Source organism: Magnolia sinica, chromosome 10 (genome assembly GCF_029962835.1).
Source record: "Magnolia sinica isolate HGM2019 chromosome 10, MsV1, whole genome shotgun sequence".
Taxonomy (NCBI): domain Eukaryota; kingdom Viridiplantae; phylum Streptophyta; class Magnoliopsida; order Magnoliales; family Magnoliaceae; genus Magnolia; species Magnolia sinica.
In genome coordinates, this window is record NC_080582.1 from 1,094,915 (window position 1) to 1,119,316 (window position 24,402).

The following is a 24,402-nucleotide window of genomic DNA, read 5'->3' on the forward strand; positions in this document are numbered from 1 at the left end:
TTATATTCATATTATCAAAATATTTAGTCAAAATTAGTAAAATCTATAAGAAATTTGTTATTTAAATGTATTTAAAATTTAAACCTACTATTAATTTACAATTAACATTAAAAAAAAAAATTTTAAAAATTAAAAATTTCAGTAAGATTTTCAGATAAATATCCTAAGAAAAATTTTAAAATTTGAAAATCACTAAATTTTTAGGTTGATATTTGTATCTCCACTTCATCCAGATGATTGCAACCTAGTGAATGGGTTGATGAAAGATACCATGATGGCTCCCATACAAATCTATGGTTGGAGTTTCATCCTCATCCATCTTATGTTTGGTGCTTTTTGGCCTATAGCCTACCATGTAATCATACCTGATGGATGGAGTGGGTTTAACATATACATTGGTGGATCCCAAATAGCTTTCATGTTGGGTCCTATATATGTGTCTCTCTTCATTTCACGACAGTCTGCGGTGTCATGTGTCAATCAACTCAACCCAGCCATGTGCCCGTGGGCACAAGGGAACAGTAGCCTTCTAATAATGTGGCAGCTGTGCATGATGCTTTAATACACACGCACTGCACGTGCATACTACTTAAGTTAAACTTTCAAAATTTTAGAACCCATTGTTGCCAAGTCACAGCCCCAAAAATTAGATTAATTGAACAATCTTAAACTCTGATATATGGACACTTGATTGTTGAGAAAGGATCATGGGATAGTTTTCATTTTCAACCGTCCAAGAAAAGTTAACTCATCTAATCGATAATAAAATAAGTATAAATTTTGGTTCATGATCCAATAATCAGATGAATGGATTGAATCCATATATACATTACTTTTGGGCATTAGGATGTCTCTGCTCTCACATAAAATTCAGATTAAAGATTTTTTTCTACAAACAAAGTTCAATGTGTTTTTATTCATAGGCCTCAAAAGGCCTATCAAACTACTTCATTTGATTTTTCTTTTATATATATATATATATATATATATATATATATGAAAGAATTGATCATCACTCTTCATACATTTATATAAATTTTATGAGAAAGGATAAGAGCTTATTCTACAATATATAGTAACGTGTGTATGCCCTACCATAGTTTGTATGGAGTCGACTCGAAGGGCACGAGAATCAGGCTAATCCAACCATCACATGGGCTTCCACATGAATTTAGAGGTCAATTTGATTCTTAAAAATTCATGATGTTCGAGCAGTGTGTCGACCACTGAATGTGAATTCGAAATTGTGAATATGTTGTACCTTTTCATTTTATTTATGCATCTCAATAATCATCTTAATCTAAAACTTAGATGGGGCACACCATATGAAGTGGGTGTGGTTCACCTGGTCTTGGAATGGCATGTGTTTTGGTGTGCCCCTTCATCCTGTGAGAATACCTGATGACTTTTTTAGATGGAATATAAGATGGTGGACCTCACATTCCATTTAAAACTTTCAATTATTTTTTAGTGGGATGTCTATTATTTTCTATGATGCGATTAATTTATTGGTCATATAAATCTTATTTTTATTTTTAGAGCATCACATCATCATACTGGCCTGCCTGAGGATAGCTAAAGCCAAACTCTCCTTCCGAGGGAAGGGTTAGATGTTACCTCAGGGAACACCTTACCCTTACCATGGGCCAACCTTTCATGATGTGCTGTGTATCATGCATCCATCCATTTTTCTATCTTATTTTAGGGCGTGGTTCAAAGAATTAAGCAGATCTAAATCTCAGGTGTACCCTACCTTAAGAAGCAGTGGTGATTGAATGCCCACCGTTAAAAATTTCCCGGGGCCAACTGTAAGAGATCAGTAATGTCTATTTGTCATCCAACCCGTTGATAAGATTAAAAAAGAACTGGATGAAGAGAAAATACAATAATCAGCTTGATCCAATACTTTTGTGGCCTACATTTTAATAGCCATTCATCACTTTTTCTAGTGGTATGGTCCACTTTGGATTTAGATCTACCAAAATTTTGAGATATCGCCCTAAGATGAGCTGTGAAACAGTGAATGGATGACGTGGATATACAAAAAAATTCATCAAGGTAGACTCACACGGCAAGGGTAATGCCCACTAAGTTATTACTCGGCCAAAACCTTATCCGCTCCCTCCTTTCAGACGCATTTAGGATGCTTTTTCTTTTCATAAGTGTGCTTTTCTCTTCTTTTTACACATGACTTTATTTTTATTTTTTTCTTTACATCGTGTCTTCCACTCCCACTTGCTTTTTCTTTTCCTCTTTTTCTGTATGTCGCATCTGCCCCTAAAATTTGCTTTTGGTCTTCCTGGCTGTTCTTACGCATCACCTCCCCTTTTACGTGAAAGCAAGCTACGTTGATATTACAGATCGATCAGGTCCGTCTCTGTCAATTTAGACGATGCAAATGGTTGCGGCAGCTACCTTTCAGGCCAATGAATTGCAATTCAGCAAAAATAAAGGTCCCGGATAATAGATTTGTATGTTATGTTATTTTTCATAAGCAACTTATACCTCGAGTAATTTATTTTGATTTTTTTATTTGTTCCATATGTAAGTATGTTTGGTAATAAACACATACTTATCAACCAAAAAGTTAAAATTACCATTGTTTCCAACCTTAATTAATGTCTATCATCCATCATATGGAGTCTAACTTTTGATGTGATTCATTCATTATTTTGGGTCTACTTTAGTCATGTCTTTAATGTGAATTGCTCATCATATTTAGCCTACTTCCAATGCAGACCATTTACCTTGAGAGGCCCGCCTTTGAAATGTGGGTTATCCATCGTAGGTCCACCTTAGATGTGATCTTTCATACGGGCCCACCTTTTCTGTGGACCGTCCATTATGATGGCAGCCTCCAATGTCTATCATTCATTGTTAGGAGACATCTCAACTGTGAACTATCCTCATGCATTCATCATGTGGAGCCCACCATCGTTGTTATTGTCTACCACATGGCCCACCTTCAATATCCACAGCCCCTCATGGAAGCCTACCTTTGATGTGGACCGTCTATCATGTGGGTCTCACCTTTGATATGGGTCATCCATCCCGTGGGGTTGTCAATCCAACGGTGGTTAATTCTATATATTATACTCAGGCGCCAATCATCTCATGGGTCCTGAAATTTAAGACTATCACCCTGTAAGGTGAACCACATCTATATAAACAGATGCTACATTAGATAAAAGATGACAATCTATATTCAACAAACCTGTGTGGCCCACTTCATGGGTGCATCTTCTTGATTATTAGGCCAGGGATTGCATGTTCACGGTTTCCCCACCCCAACAATGCGCTAGTCCATCACAGGTTTGCAGCGTTTATGCATGGTACCTTTGTAGCTCAAATATGGTAGAGATCCATCTCCACCATACACGTGGCCGGTCAATGTGATCGACTACCATCATTGTTTCCGTACTTTTTCGTCATTCACGCGATTGACTACCATGATAAGTAGAAACAAGTATGAATTTTTATGGCAAACTCATGATAATATCGAACCATTTTGAATACGGTGGTGGCCCACCTCCTCATATGTGGTACTCATGCCATGCAGACCGTTCAAAATATGGAATCCATTGTGGATCAAGCATACGTCTCAAATCACACAGATAAGGCAATCCCAACCATTCGATCCATGGACATCAATTGGATGGTTGAAAGTATAATAGTGAGTTGATCAAGTGGGTAACTGAAAGTATGAGTATGGCCCACTGAGAAGTGTAGATGCACGAGCAGTACATTAGCTTGAGCCGCACAGTTTTGATGGCCCATCCATCGCCAAGGTCAGACCAATCAAAATGTCAGGCAGGCCGGTGGCCATTATGAATATTGGGTGCAGACCATTTAAAAAGCTTAGAAGCCATCCATTGTTGAAACGCCCCAACATTTGGTGAATGTGCGGCCCACCTGATGTCTGCATTCAGCCACCCAAAACACATTATCAATGGGTCGCACCTGATTGACGGCCTTGATCTGGTACACGCGCATATATGGGGCGTGTAAGAGAGGTTACGTTTGGAAATCCAATAAAACGATTCAAGACTACCATCATGATTTCTCCCAAGGCAAGCATGATTTTAAGACGAGTTTGATGTGACTCGTTTGAGTCGAATTGGACTTGATCAGACCCAGTACAATACGACGAGCCCGTCTGACCCGTGTTAATCTGGCCGATTCAACCCCTAATTGGGCAAGTCACAACTCAGCGCAGGACTATATGAGTCTTGAGCAGAATCTTCATGCTAGAGCAAAGAGAAGTGATGATTATATGAGAAGATTGTTTGTAAGATGGTCTAATTGATGAGCCACTAATGTAGCATCAGTTAAACTTACAACTATAAGCTATTATTAGCCCTTTAATATATGGACTCTTTTTTAGTGTAATCGATACCCTTAATTTAATGGGCCCATTTGTTGACTAGCCATAACCTAAATTAAATTTGATAAGATGAGAATCAGGCTAGCTAATAGATAATGAAATAAGTATAAATTTTGGTTCACGATCCAATAATCTGATGAATGGATTGAATCCCATATAGACATTACTTTGGGCATCAGGATGTGTCTGCTCTCACAGAAAATTCAGATTAAAGATTTTTTTCTACAAACAAAGCTAGATGTGTTTTTATTTATAGGCTTCAAAAGGCTTATCAAACTACTTCATTTGGTTTTTCTTTTATCCAAAAAAAAAAATGCAATTAAGAATTCATCACTCTTCATACATTTATATAAAATTTATTAGAAATGATAAGAGATTATTCTACAATAGTTATGTGTATGTATGCCCTACCATGGTGTGTATGGAGTCGACTCAACCAACACAGGAATCAGGCTAATCCAACCATCACATGGGCTCCCACATGAATTTAGAGGTCAATTTGATTGTTAAAAATTCAAGATGTTCGAGCTGTGTGTGGACCACTGAATGTGGATTCCAAATTATGAATATGTTGTACCTTTTCATTTTTTTTATGCATCTCAATAATCATCTTAATCTAAAACTTAGATGAGGCACACCATATGAAGTGGGTGTGGTTTACCTGAGTCTTGGAATGGCATGTGTTTTGGTGTGCCCTTTCATCCTGTGAGAATACCTAATGACTTTTTTAGATGGAGTATAAGATGGTGGACCTCATATTCCATTTAAAAGTTTCAATTATTTTTTGGTGGATGTCTATTGTTTTCCATGATGTGGCTAATTTATTGGTCATATAAATCTTATTTTTATTTTTAGAGCATCACATCATCATGCTAGCCTAACTCATGATAGCTACAGCCAAATTCTCGGCTATCCTTCAAGGGAAGGATTGAGTGTTACCTCATGGAACACCTTACCCTTCCCAAGGGCCCACCTTTCATGATGTGTAGTGTGTCCATGGATCCATCCATTTTTTAGCTTATTTTAGGGTGTCGCACAAAGAATTAAGCAGATCCAAATCTCAGGTGTACCCTACCTTAAAAAACAGTGGTGATTGAATGCCCACCGTTAAAAATTTCCCAAGGCCAACTGTAAGAGATTAGTAATGTCTATTTGTCATCCAACCCATTGATAAGGTTTTTTTATTTTTTTATTTATTTAAAAGCTGGACGAAGAGAAAATACAATAAACAACTTAATCTAATACTTTCGTGGCCTACTTTTTAATGGTCATTCATTGTTTCTTCTAGTGGTGTGGTCCACTCTAGATTTAGATCTACTAAATTTTTTGGATAACGCCCTAAGATGAGCTGAAACAACGAATGGACGCCATGGATATACTAAAAATTCATCAAGGTGGACCCCACATGGTAAGGTTAATACCCACTAAGGTGTTACCGGCCAACACCTTGTCCGTTCCCTCCTTTCCGGGGTCTCTAAGTTGCTTTTTCTTTTCGTAAATTGTCCATTTCTCTTTTCTACCTTGTCCGTTCCCTCTTCAGACTTTCTTTTTAATTTTTCTTTGTACCGTGTCTTCCACTCCCATTTGCCTTTTCTTTTCCTCTTTCTCTGTGCTTTGTATCTGCCATTAAAATATGCTTTGATTCTTCCGACTGATCTTATGCATCACCTCTCTCTCTCTCTCTCTCTCTCTCTCTCTCTCTCTCTCTCTCTCTTTTTTATTATTATTATTTACGTGAAAGCAAGCTACGTTGATACGACAGATCAGGTCCGTCTCAGTCAATTTAGACCATGCAAATGGTTGCGGCAGCTACCATTCATGGCCATGAATTACAATTCAGCGAAAATAAGGTCCCCAACAACAGGTTTGAATCGTACTTTATTTTTCATAAGCTACTTATACCACAGCCAATTTATTTTGACTTTTACTTATTTAGTAGGTAAGTATATTCAGCAACCAACTCATACTTATCAATCAATAAGTTAAAATTAGGTTTATTTCCAATTTTTTATGCATAAGTAATTATCATTCAAGTTTGTTTGATCCATCCTTAATATCTACCATCAGTCATAGGGAGTCAACTTTTGATGTGGTTCATTCATTATACAGAGAGTCCATATCTTCAATGTGAATTGTCCATCATATTATGCCTACCTTCAATATAAACCATCAATCTTGGGAGGCCCACTTTTGATGTGGTTTATCCATCATGAGGCTCACCTTAGATTAGGGCTGAAAGTTGGGTAGGTTGGGTCGGGTTGGTGATCAACCCTAACCCAACCCAAAGTTCCTATACCTCAACCCTAATCCAACCCAACCCAATCTCGGGTTGGAAAGTCTCAACCCAAGCCCAACCCAAGCCGGCTCGGTCGGGTTGATCGGGTTGATCAGGTTGGTAAGGTGTATGCGTGCTAATATTTTCGTTATTACATTAATTTATTATATTTTAATACAAGACTTATTTTTTATATCTATGATTTTATTAATTATATATGAGATTATTCATCATCAAGAATTTCATTTTTTTTTTCTCTAAAAAAACAAGCTAAAATATAAGACTATTACTCCTTTAAAAGTCATGTAGCATAGCACGCAATCTATTTGGGAGAGAGAAATCCGACATATTTTGTTAGCTCGAGTACTTGAAAATGACATGGACAAATGAGACCCGATATCACCAGTGTGCCTTCGATACAAACGATCTACATTCAATTATAATTTACAAATAACTAATATATTGATCGGGTTCAGATTGGGTCGGGCACTCGAGACCTCAACCCGAGTCCAACCCAAGTTTTATCGGGTTGGTATTTGTATAGCCCAAACTTGAGATCGGACCGATATATCCTGCCCGAGCCCAACCCAATGTCAAGTCGGTTAGGTTGAACCTGCCCAACTTCCAGCCCTACCTTAGATGTAGGTTGTCTTTCATACGGGCCCACCTTTTATGTGTGTCATTCATTGTTAGGGGCCATCTTCTCAGTGAACTATATTCTCATGTGGGGCCACCTTGATATGGGTTATCTATCATGTGGAGCCCACCATCAATGTTATTATCCATCATGTGGCCCACCTTTAATGTCCACCACCCACCACCCATTATGGGAGCCCACCTTTAATGCGGACCATCTATCATGTGGGTCCCACCTTTGATGTGGGCCATCCATCCTGCGGGGTTGTCCATCCAACGGTGGTTAATTCTGCTAGACTCAGGCCACTCATTTTGTGGGTCCCAAAATTCAAGACTATCACTCCGTGAGGTGAACCACATCTATGTAAACATATGATGCATTAGATAAAAGATGGCCATCTATATTCAACAAACGTGTGTGGCCTACTTCACGGGTGCATCTTCTTGATTATTGGGCCAAGGATTGTTCACGGTTTCCCCACCCCAACAATGGCCAAGTTCATCACAGGCTTGCAGCGTTTATGCATGGTGCCTTGGTAGCTCTAATATGGTAGAGATCAATCTCCACCATACACGTGGCGGGTCTATGTGATCGACTACCATCATTGTTCCCGTACTTTTTCGTCATTCACGCAAACGACTACCATTATAAGTAGAAACGAGTACGATTTTTTGTGGCAAACTCATATGATATCCCACCATTTTGAATACGATGGTGGCCCACCTCCTCGTATGTGGTACTCATGCCATGCAGACCGTTCAAAATGTGAGATCCATTGTGGATGAAGCATACGTTTCGAATCACATAGATAAGGCAATTCCAACCATTCGATCCGATCCATGGACATCAATTGGATGGTTGAAAGTATAATAGTGAGTTGACCAAGTGAGTAACTGAGTTCATCGATTTGGACAGTCCGGATCACCGTACAACTATGCCAAGTGTACTATTAAACTGTCTCCGTCGTTAAAGAAAGATACGGAACATCCACACCAGGGTGACAGGGTCCTTTGCATAGAAACGGATTGGCTACTCCTCCTGCCACTGGCCCGGTAGCTGATGGTCGGTGTTCTGTGGGCCCCACCATGATGTATGTGTTTCATCCATTCTGTTCATTCATTTTTACAGATCATTTTAGGGCCTGATCCCAAAAATGAGAGGGATATAAGTCTCAGTGGACCACACCACAGAAAACAATAGTGATTGGATATCCACAATTAAAATCCTCCTAAGACCCATCGTACTATTTATTTGACATCCAATCTGTTGATTAGATTATACATACCTAGATGAAGGATAAAAAAACAAAGATCAGATTGATCCAAAACTTTTATGGCCTCTAAAAAGTTTTTAATGGTTGACGTTCATTCAACACTGTTTCCTGTAATGTGGTCCGCTTGATATTGGGATATACCTAATTTTTTGTCTCATACCATAAAATAATCTAGAAAAATATCTGGACAGCATGGATGAAACGCATACATCATGGTGGGGCCCACAGAGCACCGACCACCCGTCATTGGCTAGTGGCAGGGGAGTAGCCAATCCGTTTCCCCGTTGCATGGACGGTTCTGATTGATCCTTACCCCTGCCACTTGAACAGTGGAGAGGACTGCCATGACAACTACCCTTCAATGATTTGGGGCGTTGATGCTCCACTCCGGTATAAAAACTAAAAAGGCATCACAAGTACAGACTGTCATAAATCACGGGGCCTAGGTGGGTCGTCCATCATACAGCCTGCCCTCCATGTCTACCGCCATCATATGGAGGCCACTTTTGATGTGGACCAGCCCCATGTTGGATGTGGGTGATTCATCACTAGGGGCTGGCTTCTAATGTGTACCATTCATTATGTGGGCCCACTTTGATGTGGACCATTCATCATGATGGGCCCTCCTTCAATGTTCACTATACATAAGTGGAGCCGACTGTTGATGCAGACCATCTATGGTTTGACCCTAAGCTTTGAAGTGGGCTGTACATTATACGGGCCACTTAAATGTGTGCCATTTATCATTGGGGGACCTTTGATGTGGACTATCTATTATGTGGCCCACATCAAGATGAGCCATCCATCATATGGGCCCACCTTTAATATGGAATGTCCATTGTGTGCTCGTCACCCTTGACGCGAAGCCTATCATCTGGGGACTCCTTTGATATAGATCTCCTTCACAAGAAGACCCAAGAGAAGTATTAAAATTGTAAGTTCAAAAGCAAAAGAAAATAACTTAAAGAGATGAGTAACTTTCATGACACACGCTATTTATATAATAGCACTTATAAAAATAACTTACGGTTTTTTTTTTTTTTTAGTAATTTATCAGCTTACATAAGTTTTTTTAAAAACAACTTATTGGCTTATATAAGTTAAAAGAGTTACTCGTCAGGCAGTGAAGGTGCTGACTTACATAAGTTTAAAAAGTTACTTATCAAATGGTATCCAAAATGCGTTGAACATTTGATTGGTGCGGCCTACCTGAGTTCTGGATTAGCCTCATTTTGTATTTGCGATGAATGTAAGGAGGGCCCCTTGATTAAGGGTGGCAATGGCCCAGGTAGTTGCTTGCCCATTTGGGGTGGATTTGACAAACAAGCTTAGCCTTGCATGCATGAACCAATCAATTTTTTGCCCGTCTTGGGTTCCAGTCATTGTAGCCTAACTTGCTCTTGATATATGCCCAACTTTATCTGAACATATTATATTTTACAAATATACTTTTCCAATCCTCGAATAACCTCTCCACCTCAAATGTGTTAGCACTCATTTTAGTCATGTGTGATGTGCGCAAGTATACTAGAGGTGATTGTACAACTCAACTCAAACCAAACAACTTGACCCTAAGTGTCAATGTAAACAGATGCATTGAGTGGTTGTATATAACTAAAACTTGAAAAGATCGATTACCTATTCAGCCACTCATAAGATAATTATAAGATAATCAAGCAATTATTAGAAGGTGAGGTTATCCCTCCAAAAATAATTACAGCTTCCTTTTTATATAAAAGAACTTTTATAATTGGAAACAATTAAATAAAAAAGAAATACTAATAGTCAATCACATTATACTTTTCTAAAAGATGAATTGATTGTATAGAATCAAGAAAATAGTATAGCGTAAAAGCGTATACTTGAATTACAGCTAGAGATTATCGCTATTAGATATTATTGCTACTCTCATTATAGAGCTAAGTTACGGTAAAGAAAGATAATTTGATTGTTTTGATGGATTTGGTGTGATACGACTTGCTTTATTTGATTATTATATTATTTATAAATCTTTCTTATAGCTATCTTTCAAATAATGTGTTATCTCCATATCATAGCTAACTATAATTTAATGAAAAATGCTCCAAATATCTCTAAAGATCTTATGCTAGTTATATATGTCTCATGACATATGTCCTTTTTTAATTAGTTATCTCATAAACAATTAAAAATTAATATTATTAATAATAAAGTAAAACAAAATGTAGACCATTGGTTACATTTCTTCTAAAATGTCTATTTCCTTATACATGTATGACCCACTCTATCAATGGATAGATTAGGAACAATCAGGTTGGAAGGAGGCCGATTTTATTAATTTTCAGGCCAGGCTAAGTTGGCTGGGTTAGGCCTGGGCCTGCCAATTCTTCCTACATTGAGCTTTGAGTCTTAACTGTGGGCCAAGCTTGGCCCAGCCCAAACCGGCCCATATGCACCCCTACACTTTGTGGTGCACTCCGGCGTACAACAGGTGCTGTATGGGATTCCGGTCCTAAACGAGTCTCATGCCACAATATAATGTTTGATTAGGCCGTGTTTGGTTGACCCAACATCAGGAAATATCATGAAATTTTAAACCAAGTTGGACTGATTAACAGTGAAATTTAAAGATATTTGATGCAAACAACCAGAACCTCAGCTATTAATCCACACCGTCCACATAAATGGGTCAGGGTCCGTTGTGGTTCAATGGTACTTCATAACTTCCTGTAAATTGGTTAAGTTTTAATAATTTATTTGATCGTTATAACCAACCAGAGAGTTAGGATCAGCTCTAAGTGTGATTTTTCATCTACTGTGTCCAAAAAAGTTTGACGGTCCAGATTAACGTCCGTGTAGACCTCATATGTACTGAAAGTATGAGTATGGCCCACTGAGAAGTGTAGATGCACGAGCAGTACATTAGCTTGAGCCGCACACTTTTGATGGCCCATCCATCGCCAAGGTCAGACCAATCAACATGTCAGTATGAGTATGGCCCACTGTGAATGAATTTCGATCATTAAAAATTTTTTGGGGGCCATAAAAGTTTTGGATCAAGCTGATCTTTGTTTTTCCCTTCATCTGGGTCTGTATGACCTAATCAACAGATTGGATGTCAAATAAAAAGTACAGTGGCCCTTAGGAGGATTTTAATGGTGGATATCCAATCACTATTGTTTTCATGTGGTGTGGTCTACCTAAGATTTATATCCCTCACATTTTTTCATCAAACTCTAAAATGATCTGTAAAAATGGATGAACAGCATGGATGAAACACATACATCATGGTGGGGGCCCACAGAACACCGACCATCACCCACCGGGCTGGTGGCAGGGGTGGTAGCCAATCCGATTCCTAGAAACAATGGGCATGATACCAAGAAATAAGGAAAAGCCGTGGAAGCCCTCCTACACCTGCTATATAAAGAAATTGCTTCCTATTTCAATTTTAAACTAACATATTACAGGCAAACAATGTATACGTAGAATAAATCAAACATTAATAAACGTTTTGTGGGGAGTTGAAGTACAGAACATACACTGAATATAATACATAGTTCCATATCAAAAGATCTATCCTCAAGTTACAATTAGAAAATCTCGTCTCAACATTTTATCAGCATCTAGTCTCCATTCCACTATTCGTCATTCCAACTACTCGCTTTGCATATGCGCACATCATGGCAGTCTCTGCTGTGATAAAAATGTCGAAAATGAAATTTCTGAAAGCTATATACTAGAGTTTAGTTGCTTAAATCAATGAAAAAGGTTGAAGTATATACTTAACTTTAAAAACTAATCATGGATAAAACAAGAAGTTCCAAATGGATTCGATCCAAGTGTCTTGATACGTTTTATAAATAGAGCCAATAGTTCTGAGATCAAAACTTTGATTATAGGTTTTGCCATCGATGGAAGATGCTCAAAAAATCTTATAAATCAAAGATCTTAATTGTTAAAGTCCCTTGATATACATTGATACACCATACTCTAATGACTTGAACTTTTAGAGAAACTAGTTGTTTAACATGCTATCAAAGTGAAAAGTCAAGTGTTCGAATTCCAGGAGCAACATGTATGCTTCCATAATATATTCTCACAAAGGACAGGGAAAAATAAGTTCATCTCAAGAACAAACAAGTCAAAAACCATATGAAGTAATCATAAAACAGAGGTTAAGCCCACAAGTGTGTAGAATCATGACCTTCCACATGCAACCGCACACGCCAATATTGTCACGTCCCGAAATCCGGGTACAGAGAGTGCACCCTCAGACTCGAGTTTCAGTTCGTAACTCGTACACAAAGTGTACTAATTTAATTCCTTAATCAGTTTAATCAGATATGATAATTATATTCAGTCTAAATTCCCTCATAATCTCAATCACACATACATAACACTTAGCACCAATCAACCAGACATATGAATCTTGACAGCTCTTAAAATAAAATAAACCTTAAAAATAATTCATTTATTATATCTTCGTACTATAATTATATTTATTTCATGCTAACATTGTTTAAATGAAATAAATATAAATAATTCATTAAAATCTCAAAATCAATACCAATATGCATTATATGTTAATCAAATTACGCTAACAAATAATCACATAATCAGAAATTGTCTAATGCCGCCACTTCATCTTCAAATAAATATGATCATGTTTCACATGGATCATGTTCAAGTACGGTGCATCCTTCTAGTTATCATCTGCTAAAGGCTCCTCTGTACGGTTCTTTCATCAATGAAAAGATAAGCTAGCCAGGCTTAGTGAAATAACCCAGTATGGTTCATAATCATATCAATTAAAATAACATAAAAATGTATGCACAATGATATGTATGCAAATGGTATATGAATGCATCAGATGGGGTGATCATCCATCTGTTTAGGTTGGAGGTCGTCAACCCGCATCCACCCGTTGGGTAGGCTTCCACTTTTCGATAGGCTTGAGCATAAACCGCATCTGGTAACGCTCTACCAGGATCGACATTTCTTTCAAGAAGGTCCTGTAAGATCGACCATACATTATGTAAATGTAATGAATGATGGATGATATATAAATGCATATTTTTCATATTTAGCATAGTTGTCTTGATCAGAATATTCACATATGAATTTAACGTACAAATATCATAACAAAATACTCAAATCATTATATCAATTAATCAAACAATCACAAATAATTTATTTTAATTTTAATGAATTATGAGACAAGTTAGGTTATTCACCTGAGTCTGATAGTGTAGAATCCACAAGGTAAATGAGTTGGTTTGAATTCAGATATCCTATCAGTTATATCAACAATATTATTATTCATATATTTTTATTACATAGTGGGGCCTACCTTTGATATACATCATAGGTGGCCAAATCTTAAATAATCAAATAATTAAAATTATATGTTTATGTAAATTTAATTATCAAGATTTATATTTTCTTTTTAAGATCCTAAAATTGAATGTCAAATAATTAATCGGGGTGGCCCATCGGATGATTGGATCATCCAGATTCTTGAGGTATTATCATGTTTTACCTCTACACATTTGACGGATGGTGTGGATCTAACCACACATACACCGATGGCCCATCTCAACTTTCTACGCCAAGTGATACTAACACTTGCGCAAAAATCTAAGATTCCTTTATTAAACACTTTTAGATCTGACTAATGTGGCCTATCTGATTGTCAGATTGATCTAAAAATTATAACTCTTGTATATTTTGGCCTTAAGGATCATATGATCCGTACAGATCTATCTTGCCACAATCAGATTTCATTCATTCAATATATTCTTAAAATATTACTAACTAGATCTGAAATCATAAAAACACCACTTTATTAAAATTGACTCTACACACTTATACGATGATGGTGTAGATGATTCACATCATCCATTGTATAGATTAAGAAGAAATTAACAACATAATAAAAAATTAAAAAGATCTAACGATTATAACTTACTTAATCAAGCCTTCTTAGAATTTCCTCTTCCTTTTACTTTGGGGCTTCCTATCTCTTTTTTTTTTTTTTGAATGCAGAAACCTTCTGTATCCCCTTTTTTAAAAGAAAATTCTCATAAGATAAGATGAGCACATCCTCCCTTATCTTAAATTTAAATTTATTTTTTTAAAGACATTTGATAAAAAAATTTATTATTACTACTTCAAGAATTGGTAATTTATTTTTTTAAAGACATTTGATAAAAAAAATTTATTATTACTATTTCAAGAATTAATCCCTAAACCTCTCGCTCAACTAAAAACATCTCTATCAACTCAACTGTTAACTTGTTTTTATTTTTTATTTAAAAATAAAATCTTTAAATATTTATTTTAATTTTTTTAATGCACCAAAATTTAGAGTTGTTACAAATATGAAACATGTCTTTGGGATCCCAATTTCCATTAAGATGAGCTAAGAACAAGAATCAGGCTTTTCACTCCAAAGTCATGGCAATATACAAAAGAAATGAATGGCTAATATAGCTCTTTTTAAATACTCATTCCTTTCATACACAATGGTCCACTTGAGGAGGAAAACACTTGATTTTTAAGCTAGAAGTTGCAAAAAAATTTACCCACTTTATAGAAAGCTTTTATCCCACAGCCTTATGCTACATTGGTGCATGTGACTGCATTTGGTTAGGCAATGCTCCACATACAAATGGGCATAGGAAAGTTCATCTAAGAATCAAGTCAAACACAAATATGGCACGTAAGGCGAGCAAATGGCTTGAATTTTGCACAAGAAAAGCTATATAGTGGCCCCCACCTAATGAGATACTTGGTCATGTATATGTGTAAACTGTCTCATCAATTTCCTCAAACAGGCCAAGTAGATCTAGAGAATACAAATCAAATTTCTATTTAAAGCTTGAAAATTATGCGTAACTATTCATACTAAAGCAACTCATCAGTAAAATATAAATTACATAATGTGAAAATTATTATGATGCACTCATTTCTACCAAATGGAGTTAGTGATAATCCACACTATAAATTGGATGGATATTAGCGTGGATGGAGGATGCCTTCGGATTGAGAGTTCCGAATCTACTCATCGATGTTCCTCAAATAAACAGTTGGGTAAAAAAACAGCAACGGTTGTGGAAAAGGCCAAAAGACCAGGAACTTCTGATTGGGTAAGATTCAAATAGAATGATTACTTGTAAAACTGCAAACATACTAAAAATGCAAATGAATGTTTGTCTTGGATAGGAAATCACCATATTCCTTCAATATCGAATTGAAAGTATGAACTCCTCGACAAAATCAAACTTCTTGCCTCATCAATGTTCTCCCTGAATTTTTTTTAAAAAAAGTATTGCTGTTAAAAGGAACACATATATTATAAAGCAAAAGATGATGTAGAAGAAGAGCGTATGCAAAAATAATAAATAATAAAAATCAGAGAAGCCCACTCATAAGGTGGTCTTGCACAAAAAAAGTATGGGCAATTTAAATAAAATTTTCATCTATGTCAATTGAAAATACACTGTGATCCACCTTGTTAACTGCCAACCTTGATTTTTGCAGTCTCTTCACAAGGAGGTGCCTTACTGAACAACCATTGTTCAAAGATCAAACTGATAAGATGATGTCAGATCAAAGGCCTTCAAACAGAAAATGGTTCATAGTTCACGTAAACAGGGAAAAGTCGCTGATCTAACAGTTGAAGTTGCAAAATCAATGTGAATTTATACAATGGCCCACCAAAGAAGGGTCAGGTCAATTAGATGGATGATAGAGTGGTTTCATCCAACCATCAACGACCTTCTTCGCATGTCAAAACAGAGGAACTTGAGCATGGTTTCATCCAGAAAGGCTCCCAGTTGATGCATTTCTTGAAACAATTAAGATGAAGATTTCAATATTAAAAATAAAAATATAAAAAATATAAAAATAAAAAAAATAAAAAAAAAAAAGAAAGAAAGAAAGAAGAAGAAGCAATAAAGCACTCTAAAAAATTATAAAATATGTTCTTCCTGATAATGTATGGATACAAACTATAAAAGAAATAGAGAGGCTAACAGTAGAGATTTTCATAGCAAGAATTTAAAGCATTTAAAAGAATAAATTACTAAAGAATTATTTTTTTTAATGAATAGAGGAAAGAAGTCTCTCATTGCAACTATACAGGTTCTCGGTCACTGCTTTTGTGGATGTAGCGTATGTGCCGAATCTTATGCCAATCCTCTCCCCAGCCTTCTCGAATCCTTAGTCTGAATTGGGGCATGTGCTGCAACTCCAATTTGTTGAGGGTAGTCACGTATTTTAGTCCTTCCGGAAGCTTCTTCAATTGCGGGCAATCATGGATTCGTAGATGTACAAGACTTGGCATAGCTCCTTCCTCCACTCTCCACTCCTCTAATTTATTTAACTTTTGAAGATATAAGGATTCGAGTCAAGGAAACCCTTGTGCAGAGCAAGCCATCTCCGTTCCCTCATATGAATTCTCATTCAATACGAGAACGCGAAGGTTTTCCAGCTTCTCCAACATGGCCATTGGGTCTTGCTTCAAACGGGAGAATTCCAAGGTAAGCATGGTGAGGTTTGTTGAGAATTCAGGTAACTTGTCTAATTTTCCTCCCAAACGAAACTTGCTTAACTTGAGAAGATTTGAAAGAGGAGGTACCAACAACTCTAGCGTTTTGAAATTTTCTCCCTGTGCCACAACTAAAAGAGACTCATACAGTGCAATTTTACAATAGCATCAAAGAATACCTTAGCATCCTTTCTTGTAAGTAACCATACACCTAATTTTCTAAGATTGGTGAGGTTTCACAAGAAACCCTCCATCCATTTCCCACCCTTTACATATGATAGAGTCTGGAGGTTACTTAACCCCTCGACCCTTGGTTACCCGACTATCACTCCCCAAAAAGAATCATTCCGCTCACTTTTCTTCATATGAAGATGTCTTAACTGTTGTATCTTCAGGAGTGCACTTGGTACTTTGATGTTACGAGAACTACTCTACAAATAGAGTCTGTAAATTTGGAAGATTGCCTATAGATGATGGGAGGTTTGAAGAAGTTTGAGAACACCCGAGGTATCTCAAGTGGATTACTTCACCTATTTCTCTCCTAGCTTTCTTACGTGTGCACCGTGTAGATATAACACCCTAAGCAACTTAAACCTTATATAGAGAAACTTCTCTTCTTCTCTGTCAATCCACCCACCGAATTGAGGGTAGATCAACAAAGAATGAAGGTGTGGAGTGGTACGACCTAAGCAACTCAAGTCTTCATGGTAAATTGCAAGCCTACGTGCTGTAGGTGCAAAATGATAGTTGTCAACTTGGAGAAATTTACCTTTCTTAGCTTCTGATATGGAGAGATCCCGCATAAGATCGTGGATACGACAACTTTTAATACCCCTGCTTGAACTTCTTCTTGCAACTTGAACCATACTTCTCTGAATCAGCTCCTTGAGACAATCTTCTCCAACCTCCTCCAATGTTTCTTCCCCTCTCTTCAAGAAACCCTTCTGCGCCCATAGCCGAATCAATTCCTTGGTGTGGAACTCGCAGTCCTCTGCAAACATGCCCAGGTAGAGAAAACATGATTTTAGGTAATAGGGCATATCTTTATAGCTCAAAGATAATATGTGGGACATTTTAACTTCCCCTCGAGAAACTGCCAGCTGATGCTCTTGAGTACATTCTCCCACTCACTTGGCTCTTTCCTTGATAAGAGCCCTCCGATGATGACAATCGCAAGAGGTAGACCATGACATTTTTCCACAATCTCTCTTCCCAACTTATTCAAATCTTGGGAGCAACCACCATCTCGTCCTGGGAATGTTTTCTTACAAAATAATTTCCAACTCTCTTCATTGTTCAAGAATGGCAGTTCATAAGGCCGGCTTCGTTAATCTGCATGCAGAGCTACGTTTTTGTTTCTTGTGGTGAGCACAACCCTACTTCCATTATTCATGTCGGGAAATGCATCCTTCAAAGCATCCCATGCTTCCATTGTCCATATATCATCCAAGACCACCAAGTATCTCATGTTATTCAGATACTTAGAAATCTTGTCCCTCAGCTCAATGACATCCAATTTCTTCGTTGGATCATCAATGGGCACCCTCCAACGTCTTATAATGGCCTGCAAAAGATCTATCACACCATATTCTTGTGATACAGCATAAATGAGTATCGAAATGATTTTTAACACTATCGTTGTTATAAACTTTCCTCGTAAGAGTAGTCTTACCCAGACCACCCATTCCCACTACAGAAACAACACAACGATCGCCGCTCTCCTTCATTGATCAACTGCGTTACCAATGCATTTAAAGTATTATCAAAACCAACAAAATCTGGTTCTTGAACATTAGGAGAAGTGAGCCTCCATTCTTGGAGGCTTCGACTGGCGGAGTCAATTTCGTATGTTAACCTACTTTCGGAGATCACACGGATTTTAATCTTTAACCGTTCTATCTTCGACCCCACCTCATGGCGAGCTATCAACTCATTGAAGATGAAAGCGTACCTTTTAATGCAGCCCAGAAATCCACTTCCCCTTGAGGTTGCTATCTTGAAGAGAAAAGTGTGGATGATGTCCTCAGCATCATATGCAACATCTCTCACCTCCCTCACCCAGTTTTTCACTCTTTTATCTCCTTCTTGTTTGGCGTCTGCATCTTTCAAGAAGCATCCCATCCTCCTAAATTCAGCGTCAAGCCATTCGACTTGATTGCGAACCCCACATAATAAAATGGATTCTTGAATGAGAGGGTCAGTGAGTTATTTGAGAAGGAGCTCGACAACGGACTCAACAAAGGCCATGTTTTCTCACTCTTTTTTTCTCTCACAAGAAAGAAATTAAGATCAAAGCTTAATTTCCTTCTCTTGAGTTCATGTTGCACCATGTCTCTCTACTTATAGATGCCAACTTGACTGGTCCCGCGACAAACTAGCCATGGTTCATTGCCACTCATTGGTTCAAGTAGTTCTTCAGTTGATGAGATCTGGACCCTCCATCTGGTGGACTTTTATTGAGGATGATCCACCTCAGATTTTAAAAAACATGGTACACTTTATCCCAACCGTCTACTAATTAATTGTGGGCTCCAAACAGATGGCAAAACAAATGAAATATATAACTGTCCATATTCAAAAGAGAGAGTATGGAGATCATATTCTAATATTATTGATGGGGGAAAGAATTTCGTGCGCTTTGCATGCACGAAATGTCTTCAGGTATGTGTGAACTTATCAACGGGTTGGAAGCTAAATAAACATCATGTGGGATCTATGAAGGTTTCAATGATGGAATCATTGTGTGGTGTGGTCCACTTGAGCTTTCGATCTATCTCATTTTAGCCCTAAAATGATCTCACAAAATTGTTGAACGGTGTGGATATAACACATAAATCATGGTGGGGTCCACAGAACTTGGTGATGTCAACACCCCACTGAGTTGTCACGCGTTGTCACGCAATCAGCTTCCTGTCTAGGCCATGAGAATGCGGTCTTGAGATTCTTTACACCGGGAATTCGGTCTCTATGATGCTTTTTCTTTTGGTAGAGTGTTATAATATATATATTTTTTTTTTCTCTTTATACCATGCCTACCATGCCTCTTCCGGAAACGGATTGGCAACTCCCCCTGCCAACAGCCCCGTGGCTGGTGGTCGGTGCTCTGTTGGCTCCACCCATGATGTACGTGTTTCATCCATTCCGTTTATCCATTTTTATAGATCATTTAAGGGCTTTCAAATAAAAAATTAGAGGGATATTCAGGTGGACCACACCAGAGGAAAACAATAGTGATTGGATATCCACCATTAAAATCCTCCTAGGGCCCATTGTACTGTTTATTTGACATCCAATCTGTTGATTAGGTCATACAGGCCCAGATGAAGGGAAAAAAAAAATCAGCTTGATCCAAAACTTTCATGGCCCCCAAAAGGTTTTTAATGGTTGACGCTCATTCAAAACTGTTTCCTGTAATGTGGTCTATTTGAGATCGGTATATAACTCATTTTTTGTCTCATGTAATAAAATGATTTGAAAAAATAGATGGACGGCATGGATGAAACACATACATCATAGTGGGGCCCACAGAGCACCGACAACCAGCCATTGGCTGGTGGCAGGGGGAGTAGCCAATACCTTTCCGCCTCTTCCACACCATATGGTTTGCCTTTTTCCCAGTTGTCCTTTATACCATGCGTCTTCCCTCACAAGTTGCTTTTTGTCTTCCAAGCATTGTTAGGAATCACGTCTTTTTAGCATCAAAGCAAGCGGACGAACAGCTCCCCGAAGTACAAACCGAACCACATGACAAGCAGCCTCTTCAATTTTAGTAGGTGAGCTCTCTCACACGTGGGGAGCTTTAGCCAAATGTGGTTGCTTTAGTTTTCCTTCGTAATCTGATTGGGCTTTGAAAGTGGGCTTGGCTTAAAATGGATCGTGGGCCTAGTTTGACAATGTGAGTTGATTGGGTGGGCTGAATAGGTGCGTTGACTAGGAGAGATGACTCAATGGATTGACTCGCCAGGTTGATTCAGCAGGTTGGCTGGTTTTTTTTCTAAGGTTAGGTTTCAGTGTTAGGTTTCCGTTGGTTTTGGCTGACTGGGTTGACTAGGTTTAGAGTGGGCTTTTAGGATTCAAGTTTCTAGGATTTAAGATTTGACTTGCATTAGTATTTGGATTTAAGTTAAAGTTTGGATGAGAGTTTAGAGCTTGGATTCGAGTTTAGGGTTTCGATTAGAATTTAGGTATAGAATATGGTTTGAATTATGATTCAGATTAGAGTTTAGGGTTTGGATTATGGTTTAGGTATGGATCAGAGTTTGGATTAAGTTTTTGACTAAGTTTCATTCCGTCTCAATCAGCTTATCGACCTGGGGTGGAATGTCTGGGGTATCTTGTACACATCATGGTGGGCCCTTTAAAAGCCATGCGGATCCTTTTAAAAAAAAAAAAAACAAAACAAAACAAAACGTCATTCTTTTTAAACAAACTTCATTGCCAATGCCGCGGCCATACAGAGTATAGTAACTGACCTTAACATACTATGAAATCAATCCAAAACTTTCAAGCAGATGATAGAGATCAGAAAATTAAAACCCATGCCAATTTCATTACATAGACCATTATTCTGGTGGGGCACATCAATCAACAGTTTGGAACATCCAAGACATGAATCCATCCATGGTAGGACCCATCATTCTGATAGGTCCCAACAAATATTCAAACAATAAAGTGATGTTTTTCTCTTCGGGTGAGAAAGTACCGCAAGGTTTGGATAACAGTTGATTACTTGATAATTCACTAACAGCTGTTGGCTGCTTAAATAAGCAAAGCCGCATACAAAGCAAACCGAAATAAAAGGAAACAAGAAACTAACAACTGGATGCAGACACACGTAAAGCCACACATGCAAATGCACGTAAAACAAAACATAACTGCATGAGATAAAAGTGACGTAAATAACGCCACTACTGAAGATCTGTTCACAACTGAAGACCCATTTTCATGTAAAACTCTCAACTGGAACGACCCAGTCCCTCCCACATTGCTGCATGAGCTCTAACGGTTCCGTCTACTTCCTGCTACGATTGCATGCAGCATGCATGCCACGATCTTTCACGTACACGCTCATCCCAGATATTTGGGATTCGGCTTATGGCCCCTTGCAGATCGTCGTGGCCTATCACATTCCAAGAATATGGATCAAGTTCCCATGCCCAACAACAATCATCATCTATCCGTTGTGGGACCCAACAGATAAAGGGTCCCGATAGGGTCAATGGCCCCACAAATAGCTTTCCCAAAATGGGTAATCAGAGAGATAAAGACACCGTTCAGGCAAGGCCGGGCTTGGATCAGGCTCTGAATATAAATCCTGGCCTGGGCTCGAGCTGTATTTTTCAGCCCGTCACAAGCCCGGGTCAGGTATGGACTTGGACAGAACTTGGCCCAGCCTCACCTGACCCGTTGAAACCCTTACCAAAATCCTCTATATCGATTCATCAGTTAAGGAATTTCATGCTGGGGCCTAAGTGTCCCAATCAGGTCTCAAATCTTCAAGTGGGCCACGCCATAGGGAAAATTGGGTACTGGGACGCCCACTGCAGAAACCTTCCTAGGGCCATCATGTTGTTTATTTACCATCCAACCCGTTCATTAGGTGAGACCCATAAGGATGAAGACACATTATAAAATTTATCCTGATCAAAATCTCAGGTGGGCCACAATGGAAGAATTTAAACGTTTCGGTGGTGATTTTAAATTGCTCCTCAGCTGCGGCACACATGAATCTTTTATCCCACTGATTTTTGTTGTGTACAGTGAAGATGAGGTGGAGCAATTGATGGATGGAGTGGGATGTCTCACAAACATCCCAGTGGGCCCCACAGAGTCCTAGGCCCCGCTGCCAACAACAGGGGTTTTGAAGGCTTCATGTCCCTTTCTTTGCTTATGGTGAGCAATAGTAGCAACATAGACAGAAGGGATGTTGTGAAGTGATCATGAACGTGTGAAATGTCTTATGGTGATCCATACGGTTGATCTAGTTGGCCAACAGATGAATGGGCCATAGGAGGTGATCTGCTCTTTGATTGGCACACTTTCATACCGTCGATTGTATGTGTTATATTCATACTGTCCATTCATTTGGAAAGATCATTTGAGGGCATGAGTCAGATCCAAAGCTCGAGTTGACCTGGCAAATAAATAAACTTCTAGGGGCCACAGAAGTTTTCGATCAAGCTGATATTTGTGTTTTCCCTTTGTTCATGTCTGTGTTAGCTTATGAACGGTTTGAATCTCAAATAAACATCATGGGGGACCTTAGGAAGCTTTCAACGGTGGGCGTCACTCTCCCCACTATTTTCTATGGTGGGGTCTACTGAGCTTTGGATTTCCCCCAATCTTTGGCTAATGTCCTAAAATGATTTCTCCAAACGGATGAACGGTGTGGATACAACACATACATTATGGTGGGGCCCACAGAACTTGACGTCAACTCGACCTGTCAGTAGCTCATCCGCGTCCTTGCCTGCAGTGCTTGTCTCTAGGAATATCCATATAGGAAGATGTCAGGCCAAATGTGATGTGGTTTATCCAAGCTGTCCATCCAGTTTTTTTTTACTAACTCATTTTAGAACATGAGCCCAAAAATCAAGCAAATCCAAAGCTCAAGTGAACCACACCACAAGAAGGGAATTGAACGCCCATCATTTAAAACTCAATCCAAAAGTTTTGGATCAACCTGATATTTGTATTTTCCCTTCATCATAGACCTTAAACCTTATGAATAGGTTAGATGGCAAATAAACATTACAGTGGACCCTAGAAGGTTTTAACCATGGCCTAAATGTTTCCTCTGGTGGTCCACATTTTTGGCTCATGCCCTAAAAATGAGCTAGAAAAACAGACAGCATGGATAAAACAAAACACATAACAGTGGGCCCCATAAAGCTTAAGCCAGGTCTTGCTCTAGGAATATTTCCAATGGAAAGCAAATACAACAAAGTAAGCCCCACAAAGCTTTGGCCACATCCTACTCTAGGGATATTCTTGGATAGGTTATGGTCGATTTTATTTATAATTTTCTAATACTTGGGCCATCTAAGAGGAGATTCTCCACAGTATCCTAAAAGTTGACTTTCGAGAAGGACACGCAATTCGGTTACACCAACTCGGAAGGAAGATTCACATCAATGACTTTTTCTTTTTTCCTAATACATTTAATTATCAACCATCAATTGCAAGCTAATCCTTGGATGGTCAAACAAAGATAGCCTTGCATGATTGTCTATTTCCTCGCCTTTCAAAGTTATCTTTTAGGAGCAATTGATAATTAATGGTGGGCCCCACATGATGAATG

General features: G+C 38.3%; 1 protein-coding gene across 1 annotated transcript in view; it reads right to left on the reverse strand.

Moving 5' to 3' along the window:
• Positions 1 to 19,338, reverse strand: part of LOC131257686 (probable disease resistance RPP8-like protein 2) — an 88,779-nt gene extending 69,441 nt beyond the window's left edge. The window contains exon 1 of the mRNA XM_058258499.1: positions 19,054 to 19,338. Within this exon, the coding sequence (XP_058114482.1) occupies positions 19,054 to 19,223 (170 nt within the window). The 5' untranslated portion in view covers positions 19,224 to 19,338. The remainder of the gene's footprint in view (positions 1 to 19,053) is intronic.
• Positions 19,339 to 24,402: the final 5,064 nt, after the last annotated feature.